Source organism: Mesoplodon mirus (assembly GCF_964341445.2).
Source record: "Mesoplodon mirus genome assembly, chromosome: 2".
In the NCBI taxonomy this organism is placed as follows: Eukaryota; Metazoa; Chordata; class Mammalia; order Artiodactyla; family Ziphiidae; genus Mesoplodon; species Mesoplodon mirus.
In genome coordinates, this window is record NC_138977.1 from 215,589,363 (window position 1) to 215,610,489 (window position 21,127).

General features: G+C 33.2%; 1 protein-coding gene across 1 annotated transcript in view; it reads left to right on the plus strand.

Annotated features, from left to right (window-relative positions):
- The window catches only part of ATRNL1 (attractin like 1), a 707,592-nt gene that overhangs the window by 147,885 nt on the left and 538,580 nt on the right, over window positions 1-21,127 (plus strand). The window contains exons 11-15 of the mRNA XM_082611125.1: window positions 1,459-1,543; window positions 2,847-3,055; window positions 4,321-4,439; window positions 9,136-9,268; window positions 13,118-13,299. Coding sequence (XP_082467251.1) covers window positions 1,459-1,543; window positions 2,847-3,055; window positions 4,321-4,439; window positions 9,136-9,268; window positions 13,118-13,299 — 728 coding nt within the window. The remainder of the gene's footprint in view (window positions 1-1,458; window positions 1,544-2,846; window positions 3,056-4,320; window positions 4,440-9,135; window positions 9,269-13,117; window positions 13,300-21,127) is intronic.

A 21,127-nucleotide genomic window follows, 5' to 3' on the forward strand; every position in this document is an offset into this window, starting at 1 on the left:
GTTATATAGATGAAAGCACTTTGGAAGTTTTATATTACTGCGTGCATATAAATGTACACTTAAGAAATTCTTAAGTGAACTCTAACGCATAAAATTGGTAGACTATGAATATTATGTGTAGGCCTTTATAATAGTAGTTCTCAAAATGTGATCTTCAGAGCCTTGGCTCCTGGGAATGTTAATAGGTGTCATGTGAAAAGTGCTTCTATGGATAAAACATTGGGAAAACACTGGGTTTAGTAAAGTTAGGCTTCTGTGCTTTTGTACTGTCTCTTTTGAGAGTATTTAATAGGTTCATGTACGTTGTGAACTATAGAGAGAGATTATATCAACTAAGGAATACCCCTTTTGGGGCAGATTTGTGAACCTCAGAATACACTGTGGGAGATATAATTCAAGATATATTTTATTGCTCTCAGTCTTCCAGTTTAATGTTCTAAACTATGGTTTTTGTTTTTGTGATTCCTTTGATCTTTACTAGTAATAATATTGAATTAAAGCCAAATTTGTTATTTCATTTCTAGTGTAATAGACATGATTGCTTATATAAGAAAACAAGTAATTCATTACAACTAATTGTATTTGAGATTATTTTCTTGTTTCAAAAGGGCTTCTAAGTTACCAAAAAATGAAATAAATTTGTTTTAAACCTTGTTACATCTATGTGCTTGTATTAAATACCAAGGCCTGCTTTTAGATATGCCATGTCTAAGAGGATAAAATCTAAAACACTGTTCTCAGAATGTTTCTAGTCACTGAATACTGAATTATTTGACATCTCAAAATCTCTATTAATATATGTGTCGATTCTGAGGCTATATTTAAATGATAAACAGTTTTCTTTAATCATTTTTCTTTCCATAGTCTTTACGTAGCTCATGAATTATTTAGGTTTTTTTTTTCATTTTTTTCTATTTTTTGCAATTAAAGCTCTTCTCTTTTACATAAAATGAAAACTATTCCTTTGAAATATCGAATCATTAAACTGATTTAAATATTTTATTTTGATGATTCCATTTTTAGGCATTCTTTCATTGAGTATTATATATTCCATTTAATTTTGCATGCATGCATGTAAAATTTGATTTAGTGATTTAACTTTTTGATGGGCTTGCCCAATATTGAGATTCATGAATTTTACTATATGATTCTTGGTTTATTTAATAAAATATGTCATTGAAATTATCCTCCAATGTAAAATTCATCTAATTTTTTTCCTTTGATTTCCTTTATTCTCATACATGTAAAATTATTTGTGAGAATTTCAGGCAGAAGTTATTTTTATTTAAGGAATAATGTTAGTTGAGTAATGATAATAAATTGTAGGTCATGGAAAATTAATGAAAGGCTTCCTAGTTTTAAGTATTATATCTTTATTTGGCCAATGATTATTTTATAGTATTTGTATTAAATAGTTCTTTTATTTCATTTTTTGTTTTGCTGTTTTCATTTTCCTAGCTTGTGATGAATGGAAAATATTACCGAAACCAAACCTTCATAGAGATGTCAACAGATTTGGACACTCTGCAGTTGTCATTAATGGGTAAAAGAAGCACATTTATCAGTCATACTACCCACATATTTTGTTATTCTTTAAAAATTTGTTGTTTGTACTGAATGGATTGGATTTTATATATCCCTGTAATACCGTGGAATGAATTTTGCTTCATGAACCATATCCTTCATTTCTTTTTGTTTAAATTTATTTAAGGGGCAGGGGAGTATCAAAGGAAAGGTACTGAGATAGAACTTCAGATACTCTTTTAAAAAGTCATCCTACCTTCTTTCCTTTTTCCAGAGATCAGATCATGAATGACTTCCTTAAAAAAGATCAGTCTGAAGTGATAGAAAGGCTAGCCACATATTTCTTTTGAGGAGAGCAAGGGAAGTGAGAAGAATTAGATTCTCATTCTGGTTCTGTCATAACTGAATGTGTGACTTTTGACAAGTCTCTTAACCTCTCTGGCCTTTAAGACTGTTATATCCACTGGGAATTTGGACTGGATGATCATTTAAGTTACCTTCATCCTTTAAGTTATTATGATTTTGCTATTTCTATAACAAAAGTTCATTAATGTGGATTTGTGACAGTAAACAATATGCTAGATCATTCATTAGCTTAAAATTTGTAATTCATGATGACATTTTTCATAAGTTCATTTTATTACTACCTTATTCTAATTATGTAAAAATTCTCCAATATAATACTAAAAGTAGTCAGAACTTAATCACAATGAAGCTGTGTAACTGATATCAGTTAGCTTTTGAAACTGAAATAAATGAAATTCAGAGTGTAAACATAAAACCTCTAGGTTTCTCTGTTGAAAACTGCATTTGGTTGATTTTTATTTTACTTTTTTTAAATAATAAAAGATATTCTTGAAGCATTTTCTGATCTTTTCCATTTATTGTGTTAATAATATTTTTAGAAACAAAAATTAGGCTGTTTTGAGGGCATGTCAAATTTTTTGGCATTGGTAGTATTAATTAATTCAGTAATCTGGGCTTTTCAAATTGAAACTTTGAAAATCTTTTTGATAATTTTACTCTTGGTCTTTTTATTTTATAAGAGGATAGTAAAACACTATATGAAGAACTCTATATCTAATTTCTAAATTCTTTGTATTCAAAAATTATAATTCTGTATAGCAATTCGAAAGTGTATCTTATTGTCTAAAGTGTATCTTATTATAGTATGTACAGCTACTATATATTTCTAAAAAATTGTTTCCTAACTAGATAAGATAATGTAAAATGTGTATTTAAATTTATTTTTAAAACTAACACATTAGACAGAGACTTTTCTTAATATTGTTTCTTTAAGATTCTTATTTTGTCTCTAATAGGTCCATGTATATATTTGGAGGATTTTCTAGTGTACTCCTTAATGATATACTTGTATACAAGCCTCCAAATTGCAAGGCTTTCAGAGATGAAGAACTTTGTAAAAATGCTGGTCCAGGGATAAAATGTATTTGGAATAAAAATCACTGTGAATCTTGGGAGTCTGGGAATACTAATAATATTCTTAGAGCAAAGTGCCCTCTGAAAACAGGTAAAAATTCTTTTTCTTTCTTATATTTGGAACAAAGCTTCTCTATTTGGCTAGAAATGGAAATGTATTCTGCTTGTAAGAATTACCTTAGTAGCTTTCAGAAATTAAAAACTCATAATCCAGGGGCCTCCCTGGTGGCGCAGTGGTTGAGAGTCCGCCTGCCGATGCAGGGGATACGGGTTCGTGCCCCGGTCTGGGAGGACCCCATATGCCGCGGAGCGGCTGGGCCCGTGAGCCATGGCCGCTGAGCCTGCGCGTCCGGAGCCTGTGCTCCGCAACGGGAGAGGCCACAACAGTGAGAGGCCCACGTACCGCCAAAAAAAAAAAAACAAAAAAAAAAAACTCATAATCCTCTAATTAGGAATTCTAATGTTTGAATTTAGCAGTGATTAGTAATTTAATATCTTTATTAGCTATTTTTAGTTTTCTTTTTTGAATTCTGTATGTAATATTTATATATCAATTTGTATATGTAACATGGCCATATATATGAATTATTTTCATATGTAAGTAAAAAATGCTTTCAAATACACCCTTTCTAAGATACGCTGTATGCATCAAAGAAATAAAATGAAGTAATTTATTCTGCATTTGGTAGTTTTTTCTTTCTGAATTATTGCCAAGGCAGACCATAAAGTTAAAAATTTTCTAGAATTTTGATAAGTTTTGTTATAATTTAATATTTCTTATAAAATATTGAATAAATAAATCAAACTTATGAATAATTACTAGTAAATATTTATTTATGAGGAATGATTTGGATAAAAATTGTTCAATTTTCTTTAAATGAGTGGGGCTCTTATACATTTTTGGTGCTACAATTAACAAATCAAGTTTTGCTGATCTATAATAAGTCATGTCTCTAAATATCTTTATGAAGAATAATAAGCAATGAGTATTCGTTATAATGTTTCTTTTAGATATATAGTAATACATTTTGTTTAGTAAAATACCTCTAAATCTTTTTCTCCCTCCATAATGTGTAAATTTTATTTAATTAATTAATTAATTTTAATGTGTAAATTTTAAATGGCTGTAGGATCCTGGTAGACTGAATAAAGATGAGTCTAGGAGGTATCTAAATCCCTTTAAATTTAATTAAATTACGAAATTGAGTTCATATTGAAGAATTTATTTTGATATTGATGGTTATATTTATGGTTTAAAAATGTCTTAATGATTCTTAACATATGTTAAAAATATGTGAATTAAGACGTGTGACATTTTCTTTTTCATCCTGATGTGTTCTCCAATTTGTATCACAGCTACTTCTGATGACAGATGTTACAGATATGCAGATTGTGCCAGCTGTACTGCCAATACAAATGGGTGCCAGTGGTGCGATGACAAGAAATGCATTTCATCAAACAGTAACTGCAGTATGGTTAGTATTTATGGGTAAATGATGTTGTAGCTAACATGCTACTTCATAATCATTAGCTTACCATTTAGTACCACTGTACAAAATAGCACTTTCCTTATCAAGATATTTAGAATAGGGAAGGGGGAAGGGCAAAATAGGGGTATGAGATTAAGAGATACAAACTACTATGTATAAAATTGGTAAGCAACAAGGATATATTGTCCAGTACAGGGAGTTATAGCCATTGTTTTGTAATAATGTTAAATGGAGTATATAATCTTTAAAAATGTTGAATCACTATGTTGTACACCTGAAGCTAATTCAATATGGTAAACCAACTATACTTCAAAAAAAAAAAGACATTTAGAAAATATGTAGGAAATCACCTACTTCTTGGTATGTTGTAAATTCAGCCTGTAGTTTCTTGCTCATATTTGTCAGTCTAGATTCCATTTTGAATCTGGAAACTTTTACTTCTTTTCATAAATAAGGTTGGGAAAACCCTTTCAAAAATTATTTTTAAGAAAAGACTGTAGGGCTTCCCTGGTGTCACAGTGGTTGAGAGTCTGCCTGCCAATGCAGGGGACACGGGTTCGTGCCCCGGTCCGGGAAGATCCCACATGCCGCGGAGCGGCTGGGCCCATGAGCCATGGCCAATGAGCATGCGCGTCCAGAGCCTGTGCTCCGCAACGGGAGAGGCCACAACGGTGAGAGGCCCGCGTGCCGCAAAAAAAAACAAAAACAAAAATAGACTGTAGCTATAAACATTGTCTTCTGTGCTGATGAAAATAGGATTATATAAGGATTATATTATATAAGTAAGTCATTTCTGTGAGATTCTTGTCAGACATGAATTAATAGTGGTGTGGTTTAGGTTTTGTTTATACACTTTGTGTGCAAGTTTAATCTGAAGTATTGACAGTGGTAGTTTTCCTTTTATCTGTCTTTAGATCTTTGGTTCTCTGAGGCAATATTGTCCCCTGGAGGGACATTTGGCAATGCGCATTTTTTGGATTGTCACAACTGTGGGGCTGCTACTGGCATCTACTATGGAGAAAGCTAGGGATGCTGCTAAACATCCTACAATGAATGAACAACGCTCCCACAAGAAATAATTATCTGGCTCAAAATTTCACTAGTGATGAGGTTGAGAACCCTTTATAGATAAGAGTATTGAAAAAATTATAAAATTAGTATTGATGATAGATTAAAATGGATTAAGAGCAGCAAAAATTAACCTTTTAATGTCCCATATTTTTTGGAGGATGTCAACACGTTGAAGGAAAAAAATTTTTAAGTATTAACAATTATGTTTAGCAGGGTTAAAGATTCTCTTATTGGAGTATAGCTTAAATAACTAAATAGTGTGCATACAGATTTTCACCTAAATACATATTATGTTTTCTTTTTCTGAATTTTTATTAATCAAGAAAACTGTCCACTTGTTTTTCAAGATACCAGGCAGAAGTAAAAGGTAAAGAAAAGGGAATTTGAAAACTAAGTAAAAAGTTTTTATTTTATCATCTAAAATTTTTCTTTAGTAACCAGTCATATTTCAAAATACTTAGTTGTATGATTCTATTCTAAAATAATATTTAAAACTTAAAATGAAGGAAAATATTGAATTATTGACTAATCAGATTGAACCCTTTTGTTTTCATACATATTGTGTTGGTGTATGCTTTTCAGTGATATGATATTGTGTTGGTGTATACTTTTCAGTGATATGAATTGCCGTAATGATAATAGATACCTCAATTTTATTTGAGTTTTAATGTTAATATGACATGACTCACTTTGAAAATTTGAATTACTTTTTTATACTTGCATAATATTCATCTAATGGGAGTTATATTAGTGAATAATGTGGAAGTAGGAGCTAAGTAAAATAAAGTATAGGAATAAGGGACTAAAATGGAGAATGTTATTAGATAAAAATTGCAAGCAGGTTTTACTTAAAAATTTGTTCGGTAACAGTTAATTTGTGTTTAGACATTTACACTATATGAAAATACACATATCTCAAAATTTGTATTATGCAAATTGTTATCAAGTGTTCATTTTTAAAAGTGACCTTTTGCTTTAGAGTTTATTTTTGATAATGATGTGTGAACAAGGAAAGTACTGGGTGAGATAGTATAAGTGAGCAGATGGTACTCACTTGTAATTTAGACTTTGATGTAACGTGTCTTTTGGACGGTTTTATCAGAATGTCTGATGATTAAGCTAAACCAAATGCTAATGGATACAGAAAGGTCTATGAGATTTTAGTGTAAATGAGGTCCGCTGAGATTCTATTTCATTATTTAGTCATATTTACTGCAAGTTGCATATTTTGTGCTCTAATAGCTCCAATAACCTTACTTCTTACAGATTTTCATTTTAAATTTACATCTAAATATATTAGGATGAAGATGAGTAGAGTAATGGTTATGCTTCATAGTCTGTTTACTAATGTGCATCTGGTTCATTAGGCCAAAAAATGCCAGCCATGTTTCAAAGTAACAGTCAGCTTTCTTCCATCATTGAATAAATTGGCCGTGTGTGTGACTGAAATATAATTTCATCTTTTGTACTGTTTCAGTATCAATAAATGATTATACTGTTCTTTTTTTTTTTAAATACATTTATTTTTGGCTGCAGTGGGTCTTTGTTGCTGTGCGCGGGCTTTCTCTAGTTGCGGCGAGCAGTGGCTACTCTTTGTTGCGGTGTGTGTGCTTTTCAGTGCAGTGGCTTCTCGTTGCAGAGCATGGGCTCTGGGTGCACGGGCTTCAGTAGATGTGGCATGCAGGCTTATTAGTTGTGGCTCGCGGGCTAAGAGCGCAGGCTCGGTAGTTGTGGTGCACGGGCTTAGTTGCTCCGTGGCACGTGGGATCTTCCTGGACCAAGGCTTGAACCTGTGTCCCCTGCATTGGCAGGAGGATTCTTAACCACTGCGCTACCAGGGAAATCCTGATTATACTGTTCTTAATGAAGAGCAGTTGAGTTATTTAGATGGTGATTCTGATGTTACCACTGTTATTCTAAAGACTGGCATTAAGCTGTTATTCTTTCTCTTATTCTAACATGTTGTTTAGCCATTCTCTTGTCTTTTTTATAGGTTATTTGATTTATCAGATGATTCAAGTAAATTTATTTTCAGTTAGTTGACTAATGTTTGAAACTATAATAATTGTATAGAATAATACTAAGATTTATATGCTATATGAGAACAAAAAGCTATGAATCATAAAAACAACATTAAGAAAATTTATATGATCTTAATGAAAACGTGATGGTTGAATAAGAGTTGCAATGTAATTTGGGCTTTAAAAAATATATCTTCTGCGATTTTTTTAGGATGAATAAGATAAACATTAGTATTTATTTTTTTTTTTTTTTGCTGTACACGGGCCTCTCACTGTTGTGGCCTCACCCGTTGCGGAGCACAGGCTCCGGATGCGCAGGCTCAGTGGCCACGGCTCACGGGCCCAGCCGCTCCGCAGCATGTGGGATCTTCCCGGACCGGGGCACAAACCCATGTCCCCTGCATCAGCAGGCGGACTCTCAACCACTGCGCCACCAGGGAAGCCCCTATCTATGTACTTTTAATCTGTGACATTATAGTATATGCAGTTTGCTCTAAAGAAATTAACATCTTAGAAATGGAGGTGACCGCAATGTATTTTATGTTGGAAAGTATAGTAGTTTGTAAATAAATATTTGATGGGTGACATTTTAAAGTATATATCTAAGAGGATAAAAATTGCTTCAACCATTTTTATATATGGGTGAGTTATAAGCAAATTTTAACTGTTAAGTTTTTTGGTTGAAAAGAACTATTTAACACCCTTACATGAGAAAGCCTGAGGTAAGTATGTCTGCCTACTGAAATAAAAGGGGCCTCAGGGTGCAGCATGTGTTTTTTTCCTTTTTGTTTTTTTCTCAAAAAAGAGTAACAGGAAGAGTTGAGCCCAAAATTTTAGAATTTGATTTTCATTATCATAGATGCTAAAAATATTATGTGAAATATTGAACCTTGGTATATGCAGGGAACTCACACCAAAGTTTCTATGTTGCTTTTTTTTTATTTTTTAACCTTTAACCTCTTAGAGCTGGAATTGGTTGAAATATGATAGTTGTATAATAGGACTGATCAAAATGTAACTTTTGCAGGTTCTTTTCAACCTCCATTATGGAAATGTGACAGATACATACAGGAGAAACATCAATTAACCAAAACCATTATTTAATGTCTGTGGAAGTAAAATTAGTTTGAGTTATTGAGAAAATAATTTATCTTTTTAGATTTTATTGGATTTTGATAAAACATCTCTTTAAGTTTTCCTACTCATCATTTCTACTTCATTCCCAGGGGTCTGTATGATAGTTTTATTATGACTAGAAATCTTTCATGTGATCATTGAGAGAAATGACTTTGTGTATTGGCTTTATTTATTGAATTGGAAACCTGTTATCAGATTCAATAGAATAGGTTTTCATTACACGGCTTCTGTTTCAAATTGTGTAATTTGCACGTTTTTCCAGTAAGCACACATTCTAATTTGAAGAACTTTGTTCAAATAAAGAAATGAGTAAGAGAAATTCAGTACAACTGGATTTGGTGTTAGAACTCTGTATTGTAAAGCTCACCAGGTGACTTATATATACACTGAAGTTTAAGGGTCATTGCTGTACAAAGGTGAAAAATAACATGCTTTATCTTTTAATTTTCTAGTCTGTGAAAAACTATACGAAATGTCATGTGAGAAATGAGCAGATTTGTAACAAACTTACCAGCTGTAAAAGCTGTTCACTAAACTTGAATTGCCAGTGGGATCAGAGACAACAAGAGTGCCAGGCTTTACCAGGTAAAGATTTCAATTTGGTAAATGAGTTTTATAGTCCACAGATGAATGCCATTATAGTAAAGAACGTTTAGTAAGAACATTCCATTTTCTAAAATTAAGTCAGTAGCAAATAAACAATAATATTGGAGTAATGATAGCAGTGTTTCTACAAGAAAAGTTTGTATGTTCATTTCTAATTCTTTTAAGATGTTCAAGGTTTCTCTTATTTATTATGCTATTGACTTGATCAGAATACTGTTCAATTAAAAAATTGTGTCTTAGAAACAGAGAAAATAAAAAGTACTCAGACTATTATCCAAATCTAGCAGTGTTAACATTTTAGCATATTGGATTTATTTTTTAAGTGCCCTTTATTTTTTAAATTTCAGGAACTGTTTTTTACTGACTGCTTTTTTATTACAAATTGAAACATTTATAATAATTGTTATATGATTTAATGAGAATCTAAGTTCTTCAAACCAGAGCAAAACTCATTTTATTTATTTTTTAAAAAATAATCAATTAATTAATTTATTAGGTTGTGCCAGGTCTTAGTTGTGGCAGGCAGGCTCCTTAGTTGTGGCTCGCCAGTTCCTTAGTTGTAGCATGTGAACTCTTAGTTGCGGCATGCATATGGGATCTAGTTCCTGGGCCCCCTGCATTGGAAGTGTGGGGTCTTAACACCTGTGCCACCAGGGAAGTCCCAAAACTCATTTTAAAAAGAAATTTCAATTTAATTTTTATAGCTAACACTCTTCTTAGTGGACCCTAAGTACTCTTTCTTTCAAATATGAAAGAGAAAATCAGAAAATTGAAAACTTGTATAGATATTTAACCAGTTCCATTTTCTTATTATACAGATAAGCTGAGACACTGGTTATGTGACTTGCTTAAAAGTGCATGACTTGTAAATGGCAGAGGGGACTAGTAACTGGGAGTTCTATCTCTGTTCAGTTTTTTGCCTGTTTCTATACCATGATTTTTTAAAAATTCTTTAATAGAACAATTTTCTGAATCTAGGTAGTTCTAGAAAGTGTTGGAAAATTCCATCACAGGATTTAAGTCTTTCTTATATAAGTTCATGTAAGAAAATAAAAATTAGATTGCCATTAAAAGTACCATTGAGGTTTTGGAATTTTCTCTATGTACTGACTTTTGAAGCTTTTAAATAGTAATATATGCATGTGTGTTCACTTTGAGTAAATTAGAGAATATTAATTCAGCAGGCAGGATTTGAGAAGCATTAGTGATATGACACTAGACTTGAAAGTAATGATTTCTAAGTGTTAAAATCTGAAAGTAACGTAGGTCAGTAAAAATACTTATAAAGTCTCTTTAAAAAGACAAAGAAAATGCTAGACTAAAATAAGATTTGACTGAAGGAATATATATGTTTAAAGGAATATTACTCAATAAGAAGGGAATTCGATTACAAGTGGAAATTTGGAAAAATAATAGTGAAGTTTTATTTGGTAGTACCCATCTCTTCATTGCTTGGGAAAATATTTTGGTTTGGTATAAGGGTTCTACTTGACCAGGCTATTATTTTGGAGAATAATAAATACAATAAAATATTTTATTATGTACTAACTTACCTTGTCCTGTGTTCATATTTACTAAGAACCAGCTTGGTATATATATAGTTTGGTTTCCATTCAGCTTGTCTCAAGGAAGTGAATGCTCTAAATGGAGGGCCGAGTCTGTATAGTAGTTGCACTTTTCCATGAAAATTTGTGAATTGCATTTTTCCCACTGATCTCATATAAAATTGGCAATTTGAATTTGTCTAACTAAACATTGAAAAAATTAAATGCTATCCTTTTAACTCTAAAGCTGAGTTGATGCTCAATACTACAGAAGCCTAAAACATCAAAACATTTGGCTCAGTGCTATAATTTAGTTTAGCCTCAAAGGCCCATGCATTGTTTGCATTTGTATGATTTATCAACCAGGTATTTTTGATCTTATAAAAAAAAGAGACAGGCAAAACTAATGTAAATCCTTCCTTGATTTAGTAAGGAAAGAAATAGCTGAAATTTAACAAAAACTTTTTCACTCTTTCCTTAAAGTGATTTGGTACTTTAGATTTCAGAAGACCAGGAAGATTGCTATATGTGTAGCCTGAAAATGAAAACAGATGTGTTTGAAACAGTCTTATTAAATGACTCCAGTTTATTGAGGGGTTACTGTGTTCCAAGCACCCTGTGTTATTTTCATTACCTAGTTTAACAGGACAGCAGTTATTAAAGCACCAGAGCACTATTATTAGTAAATAATACTAAGATATTATTTGCTTTTGTGATTCTCATTCTGTTATAGGTTTACTATGTAAATAGTTTTCCAAAGGCTACATAGTATGTGATTCCAATAGATTGAATGTAGATGCAGATATGAGAATACAGTTATATTAAACCAATACTAAAGAGATTTGAAAAAATATTTATAAAACAATGCCACACTTTTCACTATTTTGTTTTTTGCAGACTATAATTAAAAAATTAAATATGTTATTTATTTTAAGTTGTTATATTTTCCCCAGCATTTTATTATGAAAAATTTCAAACATATAGAAAAACTGAAAGAATTGTAGAGAGGATACCCAATACCCTCACCCTAGATTCTATGATGCACATTTTGCTCTGCTTTATTCCTGATCTCTCTGCCTATCCATGCCCTATGCATTTATCAACCCATCTTAATTTTTTGATGCCAGGGACCTGATTTGAACTGTTCCTAAGGAGAAAATTTGATGGTACATCTTCTTCAAGCCTATAATGGCATAAAGGGACAAGACATCCCAGAAACTGGAAAAGTGTGTTTGTAATAAAAATTTAAATTATAATTTAAAATGAATAAATATATTTTTAAAAGATCAGTTTTTATTTTTAATATGGTCAAACCCAGTAGATATAAAATGCATAAGGGAAAAATATGTGGAGTTCTCAATAATTTTTAAGAGTTAAAGGGGTCTTGAGACCAAAATATTTGAGAATTGCTGCTTTATAATAATTCCATAAAGATTGTATTAATGCATCCAAGGCTGAAAGGGCAAGAGGCACTGATATATTTAGTGATGTGGAAACTAAAATGTAGTGAAACTTCATAGATTGGTGTGTTAATAAAACACTACAATGTTAATTAATGCACACTAGAGCATAACTTTATATTGTATTTATAAATCCATGTTTTAGAAAATAGACACTGTTTTAAGTTCAATTTGGACCCTAAGGATAAACCACTGTTACTGAATGGTATGTTTAAACTTTCGAAAGACCTGAATGACTGTGTAAAAATAAATACTAGAAAGCAAAGCTTATAGCTTCTTTACTATACGTAAATGAAATGAGACTTCTCGCCCCACAGTTATAATTAAAGAATCAAAGAACCCAGCTTATATTAAAATCGTACACCTGGGCTATGGAAATTAGATTTAGAGGACAATTAGCTACACTTGTAGGATAACTTTGAAATTGCTTTTGTTATGTGCTGGTTATTTTTCTATTAAAGTGATCTTGTATTATATAAATTGCACTTTGGGACATAAGTGCAGTAGTGATTTTACTTGCTGAGAAACCATATGCCAGTACACTAGGTTTACACAGAAAACCTAACAGTCAACACATTTTAACAGATATTATAGAGCCATAGCTTTTCTTATGCTTAAGAATTAAAGAAAAAATTAGGATCTTCTTATTCTTCATCAAACTATTAGACGAATTTAGTTTAGTATGTTATAGTGATATATTTAAATTTTTATTGTTAAAATTATTTAAACAAATGCCGAAGTTGTATTAAGAATTCTGAAATAATTGAAAAATACACATGCTTTTTGGTAATCTAAAAATAAGGTATAATTTTTTTTTTGACTAGCTCATCTTTGTGGAGAAGGATGGAATCATATTGGGGATGCTTGTCTTAGAATTAATTCCAGTAGAGAAAACTATGACAATGCAAAACTTTATTGCTATAATCTTAGTGGAAATCTTGCTTCATTAACAACCTTGAAAGAAGTAGAATTTGTACTGGATGAAATACAGAAGTATACGCAACAGGTAACAACTATACTTGTTTTTATTATGGAAATATGGTGATAATCCTGTAACCATTGGCAATGGTTCATTCTTTTTGTTTTTTAATACATGATTTTTACTAAATCGTCGAAGTAAAAGTAGAACTGATTTCTTTGGTAATAAAGTTTTCTAAATTACTCATCTCATGGTTTGCTCAGTAAACCATTGCATTATCTTACCAAGAAGACATCTCATATGAATAAATATACTTTAAATATACTTTAAAACTTGTGCATATAATTTAAGAATTTGTTTTGAAGTGTCATAATTTTGGGATGTCCCTTATAATTAGAACACTAGACCAACACATTGGCTATATTTGTATATATGTATCTTTGTGTGTGTGTTCTGTGGGTTAAGTTTTTGAATTATGCTATTTTCCTAGGTATAGATTTGCTTGAAATAATATACAAATAGTTAGCAGGACTTAAACCGATTTTTAAAGTACATGGGAGATTTGGAACATACAGCATTTGGGAACAGTTTCAATTTCCTAGAGAGTTGGTCCATAGAAAATGGAATATTTCCTTGGAAATAATGTCAAATATCATTTTATAAGGAATTTTTAATAGGAATTCACAGTATTTTCTGTTCTTGGGATGTTAAAATACAGTCAACTCTTAAGAACAGATTAAGTTGGAGATTTGGAAATAATTTACTAAATATTGTTTTGAAATATCTTATTTAGATTCTTACTTGAAATGTCTTGAGGACATTTTTAAAAATTGAGATATAGTTGACATGTTGTTTCAGGTAGACAACATAATGATTTGATATTTGTAATATTGTGATATATATTGTTTTTGGATTTTTTTTTTTAGGTTCCACATGTAAGTGAGATCATTTTCTTTCTCTGTCTGACTCATTTCACGTAGCATAATGCCCTCAAGAGCCATCCGTGTTGTCGCAAATGGCAAGATTTCAGTACCCTGTGATCTCACTTATGTGTTGAATTTAAAACAAAGAAACAAGCATACACACAAAAAAACAAAAAAAACAAGCTCGAAGATACAAAGAACAGATTGGTAGTTGTCAGAGGCAAGGGTGGAGGGTGGGCAAAATGGGTGAAGGGGTTCAAAAGGTATAGACTTACAGTTATAAAATAAACAAGCCATGTGGCTGTAATTCATGGCATGGTGACTATAGGTAATAATACTGTATTATGTATTTGAAAGGTGCTAAGAGAGTGGATCTTAAAAATACTCATCACAAGAAAACTGTGTATGGTGACAGATGTTAAGTAGACTTATGTGGTGATCATTCCACAATATATACAAATATTGAATCATTATTTTGTATACCTGAAACTAATATAATGTTATATGTCAATTATACATCAATTAAAAAAAAAGAAAAAATATAATCAACTTTTAAGTTGTAGGAGATTTAGAAATAATTTACTAAATCTAATTTAAAATACCTTATTTAGCTCGTATATATACTTGAAATATACTAAGATAATATAAACTGTCATAGCATCATTGAAGATTTTTGTATTTTGTGTCAAAATAAAATTCGAACTCAATATAGATCAGGTAAGTGATAAAGCTAAACAATAATAAATACCTCAGATCTGAGGTGTGTACAAGATTTGGCCACTGTTTAAGATACACACACACACATAGACACCCTGTGGTAAATAATTCACAAAGTGGCAGGATTTCTATACAAATAATGGAGATATGGCTATAATTCAACTATTGCTTTGAAAACTATATTAGATCTCAATGACTTTTTTTGACCTTAGGTTATGGCTTTTATTGGACCAGGGTCTGTTGGTGCTACAGAACTCCACTCTGCAGTGCAGTGGATATGGTTTTGGCTTGAAAACTTTTCAGAGCAAAGATTACCAATTGCTTGCTATTGAAACAGTTAAGTAATACTTCCTTGGTATAGCTGATTTTTAAGCAGCATCGAGGACAGCGTATCAAAATGATTGAGAGTATGCAGTCTGGACATACTGCTTATCTCCACAGCTTAGTAGCAAGTTAACCTCCCCAGCTTATGTTCCTCATCTATAAACTGGGATAGTAATCATAGCTATCTTATATGTTTATTGTGAGAAATAAATGAGGTATTGTATGTGAAGAGCATAGATAAATTTTATTTCTTAGTGTTTACTAAAGTTATCATTATTATTGTTTGCATTTTAAAGATTATTTTTGTATGTCTATTTCCACTACTGCTGTAACTACTATTTCCAAGAACCATTAATTAGATAATGAATTCTTAAGTAACTAAATGAATTTATTCGATGAATAGTTAATAATATTGATAGTGACTGTAGAAAAATATTTGCCCCAGACTTGTGTTTTAATTTTTCCACTTTACAAAGCCTTCCTCCACTCACCCCCACTAATTGTACTAGGACCTTTTCCTTCTTAAGATCATTTCTGATATATGCTAAAGAATAGGAATATATGTTACTGATTTTCCTTTTGCTAATAACAGGGGAACAAGCATCTGATTTTTAAAAAGTGATATAAGAACAGTTTTGTATAAATGTTAAAAAATTAGAGGGACTTAAACACATAAAACACATACTCTTTTGAAATGTTTGTATGAACATTCAGTTCATTATTACTGCCTGCCATAATTTTTGTGGTGGTATTAGTGTGTGTATTTCTCATGAGTATCGATACAGATACTTTAATTTCTAATGCCATGTTATATCTGTAGAGTCAAAGCCCTCCCCCATTAATAAAATTGATAAATTTATTATACCCCCAGTTTTTATAAATATTCAAAAATTTTACGTGGATATCACATTGTGATACTTGGCTGTCAAACATTTGTTATATGCTTGATATTAATAGGGAAAAGAAAAACTATAATAATTAAATTTGTATGAAAAATTGATCTGTAAAACCATTTTTGTGTGAACTTAAGCTATATTTCTGGGAAGGATGGGCTAATCTTCATTCATTTAGTACAAATTTATTGAGCACCTTCATTGTACTTGGCAGTCTACTGCTTGCTGAGAATATAGAGATCAAAAACAATCACTGTTGTTAAAGAGCTTATGGGGGAGAAATACAAACACAGTTTTACCAAAGTGTGATAATTGCAATGATAGATGCACACAGGGTGGTGTATGAAGATAGAGGATGGATACCTGACCAGTAACGTGGACTTAAGGAGTTTCCTAGAGTAATGCTGTAGTTAATTATTGCAGGACTTTGAGTTGGCCAGCGGATGAAGATATTTGTAAGGAGGTCAGAGAAGTGCCTCTGTTTTTTTCTCTTAATTTGCCTTGTTTGAGAGCTACCAGCCTTGTGGTTGAGGATAAGATACAAGTGGTGTCATCTAGAAGAGATCTATTGATTTTTAAAAAAATATTTTAGAAAATATTGACAGGGTATTATTTGTAAAGTTTTATTTTTAGTCATACGGAGCATACAACATAATTTAAGATCTATTTATATTCTTGTACTACTAAGAGCTTCATTTCTTTAATTACAAAATTGAGACTCAGTTATCAATGAACATTTGGAAATTAGTTCTAATGAATAAGTATAACTTATAAAGAGCATCTTATTGGTAGATCCACATTCTTTGAGTTTTAGAAAGTACTCGTGTTTGGCATTTGAGCTCTGTTGCTTTTTTCCTTGTTTAAAATATATTATTTTTAATTTTTACATTTTAACCTTGAAATATGCTGTTTTAGGAGTTTCATATTTCAAGATTTCTTATGTAAGTTGCTCATTTTTTCTTGCTTATGATTATACAGTAGGTCTGTATTAGTTATCTATTTTATATATAGTAGTGTGTATATGCTTATGATTATAAGTCATAAAGATTAGACCAACAATTATTTCGGATGTGTGATTCAGTAGTTTGTGGCATAGCCTGCCCTGTAAATGAAGAATGTTTTATTTCATTAGAAATATGAGCTTTAGCAAAATTTTAAAGGTGGAATTTTCTGCAAGGTGACATTCCGCTAAGCATATCTTTATATAAAATGAATTATATCCTGAGTCATTGCAGCTGTATAAACTTAAGGTAACCCTTCTGTAGCAAATAAAGATTGACAAATTCATGCACTTTAAACAGCTATCCTGGATCAAATGATCATTTACTTATCAGAAATGGCTAATGAAATGTTGCAATGATTTATGGTGTGCTGCAGTAAGTTTTCATAGTATAGTAATTTATCTTTCATTCTTCAACTGCCTGTCCAGTTCATTTACTGTGTAATAGTTACTTTAAATGTTTTATCAACTGCTTATTTTTCTGTTCCTCTCCTCTTCCTTTCAGATTCTTATGATGATTTAGAGAATAATATTTCATTTTAAATGACTTGTTTTTACTATAGATAGTTTGGAAATATAGGCAGAGTTGCTGTAATGTGAAGCACAGTCATTAATCTGAAATAGCTATGTTGGATTGATTCCTGCTGTTATTATCAAGAACTATAAAAATGTTATAGCTTTTTTGTTATCAAAATATCTTTGAGAATAAGTATGAAATACATGATGATCACAAGGCAAAGCAGCATGTGTATTTTTATAATTAGAAACATTATTTATTAAGCACTATCTCTGTCTCAGGAATTGGATGTTGGAAAATAAGCATCTCTGTTCTAATGGCCTTGCTTAGCAAAATTTGTTGACTACCTACTATGTGTACAGTACTGTACTAGGTGATATGAGATCTTCTGTTATAATGAATATTCATAATACTTTAATTTCATTTAAGAAATATTTGTTGAGCATTTTGTGAAAATTGTTATGTTATACACTATAAATTTCTAGGTCTACGGGTTCTTTATAAGCTCTCTAGGACCATTTGTACAACATATTTAGAATAAATACTGGATTTATATATCTTATTTCTATATTGTTAAAGACTGAAGTGGAGGGACATATTTTTCTCTATCCTGACAGTAATGTAAAAAAAAAAAAAAAGATAATGTGGAGTTTTTTTTTTTTTTTTTTTTTTTTTTTTTTTTTTTTTGCGGTACGCGGGCCTCTCACTGTTGTGACCTCTCCCGTTGCGGAGCGCAGGCTCCGGATGCGCAGGCTCAGCGGCCATGGCTCACGGGCCCAGCCGCTCCGTGGCATGTGGGATCTTCCCAGACCGGGGCACGAACCCGTGTCCCCTGCATCGGCAGGCGGACTCTCAACCACTGCGCCACCAGGGAAGCCCTAATGTGGAGTTTTGAAACTACTTCACATTATAATATTATTAGCTTGGTAACTGAGAACATAAATTATTATTATGTATATTTAAGGTAGAAATGTTTAGGAATGATGTCAGCAAGGTGATAGAATGGGAGTTTGCAGCACTCATTCCCTCACAGAAACATTGATTTGAACAATCATCCATATACAAAATACCTTTACAAAAGCTAAGGAGTCCAGGTAAGAGGTTATAGCACTGGGTTGGGGGCGGTGAGGGGAACACAGAGATAAGAAAACACTCACTGAAGATGGTAGAAAGGACAGTTTCACATTACCTGCATCATCCTTCCCCTAAGCCTGCACGGTACAGGAAGCATGGTGAGAAAGGGTGAGAAATACCCTCTGCAAAGGGGAAGGAGAATGAAATGAGCACCGATTTTGCTTTGGACCCTACTTCCAGGCCTGCTGTAGTGAACCCCGGTGCCTGGATGATCCCTGTGGACCCAGGCACCAGGCACATCCCAGTGCCAGCCACACTGGCTCCTGTGGCCTCAGGCTGCAGGCTGGCACCCGCAGACTCAGCCTCCAGGCTAGTCCCCCATATCCCTAGGCAACAGGAGACCTAGGATCCACACCCTCCCCATTAGACCCCAGCACTGGGCTGGCCTCTAGAGACCCAGGGTCAGGCTCATCCCAGTGGACTCAGGCTTCAGGCCCTCCCCTATGATCCCAAGTACCAGGCCCACCCCCATGGACTCAGGCATCAGATCTACCCCAAAGACTCAGGACCAGGCTTGCCCCAGTGGACCCTGGTACCAGGCTAGCCCCTGCAGCCTCATGACCATACTTGTTGGCCCAGGTGCCTGGCTTGCCCCAGCACCAGTCCATAGGATTCAGGCTCATGGCCTGATCCAGTGCTAAGTAAGCCCTGTGGATCCATGCTCCTGGGTGGCTCCCACAGTTCCAGGCTCCAAACTGGCCCATGGACCAGGCTGCAGGCCTTCCACTGTGGACCAGGTTCCAGGCTCACCACTTTGTACTCAGTTACCAGTCCTACCCCAGTGGATCCTTGTGCCAGACTGGCCCTTCAGACGTAGGATCCAGGCCTGCACCCACAGACTCAGGCTCCAGGCTTGCCCTCGTGGAAAAGAGAAAGCGGCAGAAAGCTCATTTAAACAAATAATGACAGGAAACTTCCCAAACATGGAGAGGGAAAAGAACATCCAGATCCATAAATCCCAAAGAACCTCAAATAGATTAAACATAAAGAGACTTTCACCAAGACACATTATAATAGCCCCAGATAAATCCAAGCATTTATGATCAACTGATGTTTGACAGAGGTGCCAAGAACACACGATGGGGAAAGGACAATCTCTTCAGTGAATAATGCTGGATATCCTTATGCAGAAGAATGGAAGTAGATCCTTATCTTACACCATATTAAAAAATCAATTCAAAATGGATTAAAGACTTACACACATTAAGACTCGAAACTGTAAATCTACAAGAGGAAAACACGAGAAAAAATCTCGACATTGGTCAGGGCAATGATTTTTTGGATGTGACCCCAAAAGCACAGACAACAAGAGCAAATATAGATAAATGAGATTGTGTCAAACTAGTAAGATTCTGCATAGCAAAGGAGATAATCAAGAGTGAAGAGACAGGGCTTCCCTGGTGGCACAGTGGTTAAGAATCCGCCTGCCAATGCAGGGGACACGGGTTTGAGCCCTGGTCCAGGATGATCCCACATGCCACGGAGCAACTAAGCCCGTGCACCACAGCTGCTGAGCCTGCGCTCTAGAGTTCATGAGCCACAACTACTGAGCTCACATACCGCAACTACTGAAGCCCACATGCCTAGAGCCCATGCTCTGTAGCAAGAGAAGCCACCGCAATGAGAAGCCCGCACGTTGCAACGAAGAGTAGCCCCTGCTTGCTGCAACTAGAGAAAGCCTGCTCACAGCAACGAAGACCCAACATAGCCAAAAATAAATTAAAAAAAAAAAAAGAGTAAAGAGACAACCTATGGAATGGGAGAGAATGTTTGTAAACCATACATCTAATAAAGATTTAATGTCCAAAATATATAAACTCAAATAATTCAACAGAAAATAAATAACCCAGTTAAAAAATGGGCAAAGGACATAGATATTTTTCAAAGAAGACATAAAAATGGCCAGCCATATATATGATGAAAAACTCAACAGCAGTAATCATCAGAAAAATGCAAATCAAAACCAATTGAGATATCACCTCACACCTGTTAGAATGGCTGTTATCAAAAAGATAAGAGGTAACATATATTGGCAAAGATGAGGAGAACAGGAACTCTTGTATACTGTTGGTGGGAATGTAAGCAGTGTAGTCAATTTGGAAAATGGTATGGAGTTTCCTCAAAAAATGAAATCTATCATATGACCCAGCAGTCCCATGTCTAGGTATATATCCAAAGGAAATTACGTCAGTATCTTGAAGAGATATCTGCACTTCTGTGTTCATTGCAGCATTATTCACAATAGCCGAGCGATGGACACAACTGAAGCGTCCATCAATGGATATATGGATGTATAAAGAAAATATATATACATATGGGTTTGTTAATTAGCTTGATTGTGGTAATCATTTCATAATGTGTACATATACCAAAAAAAATCATATACCTTATATAGGTATAATTTTCA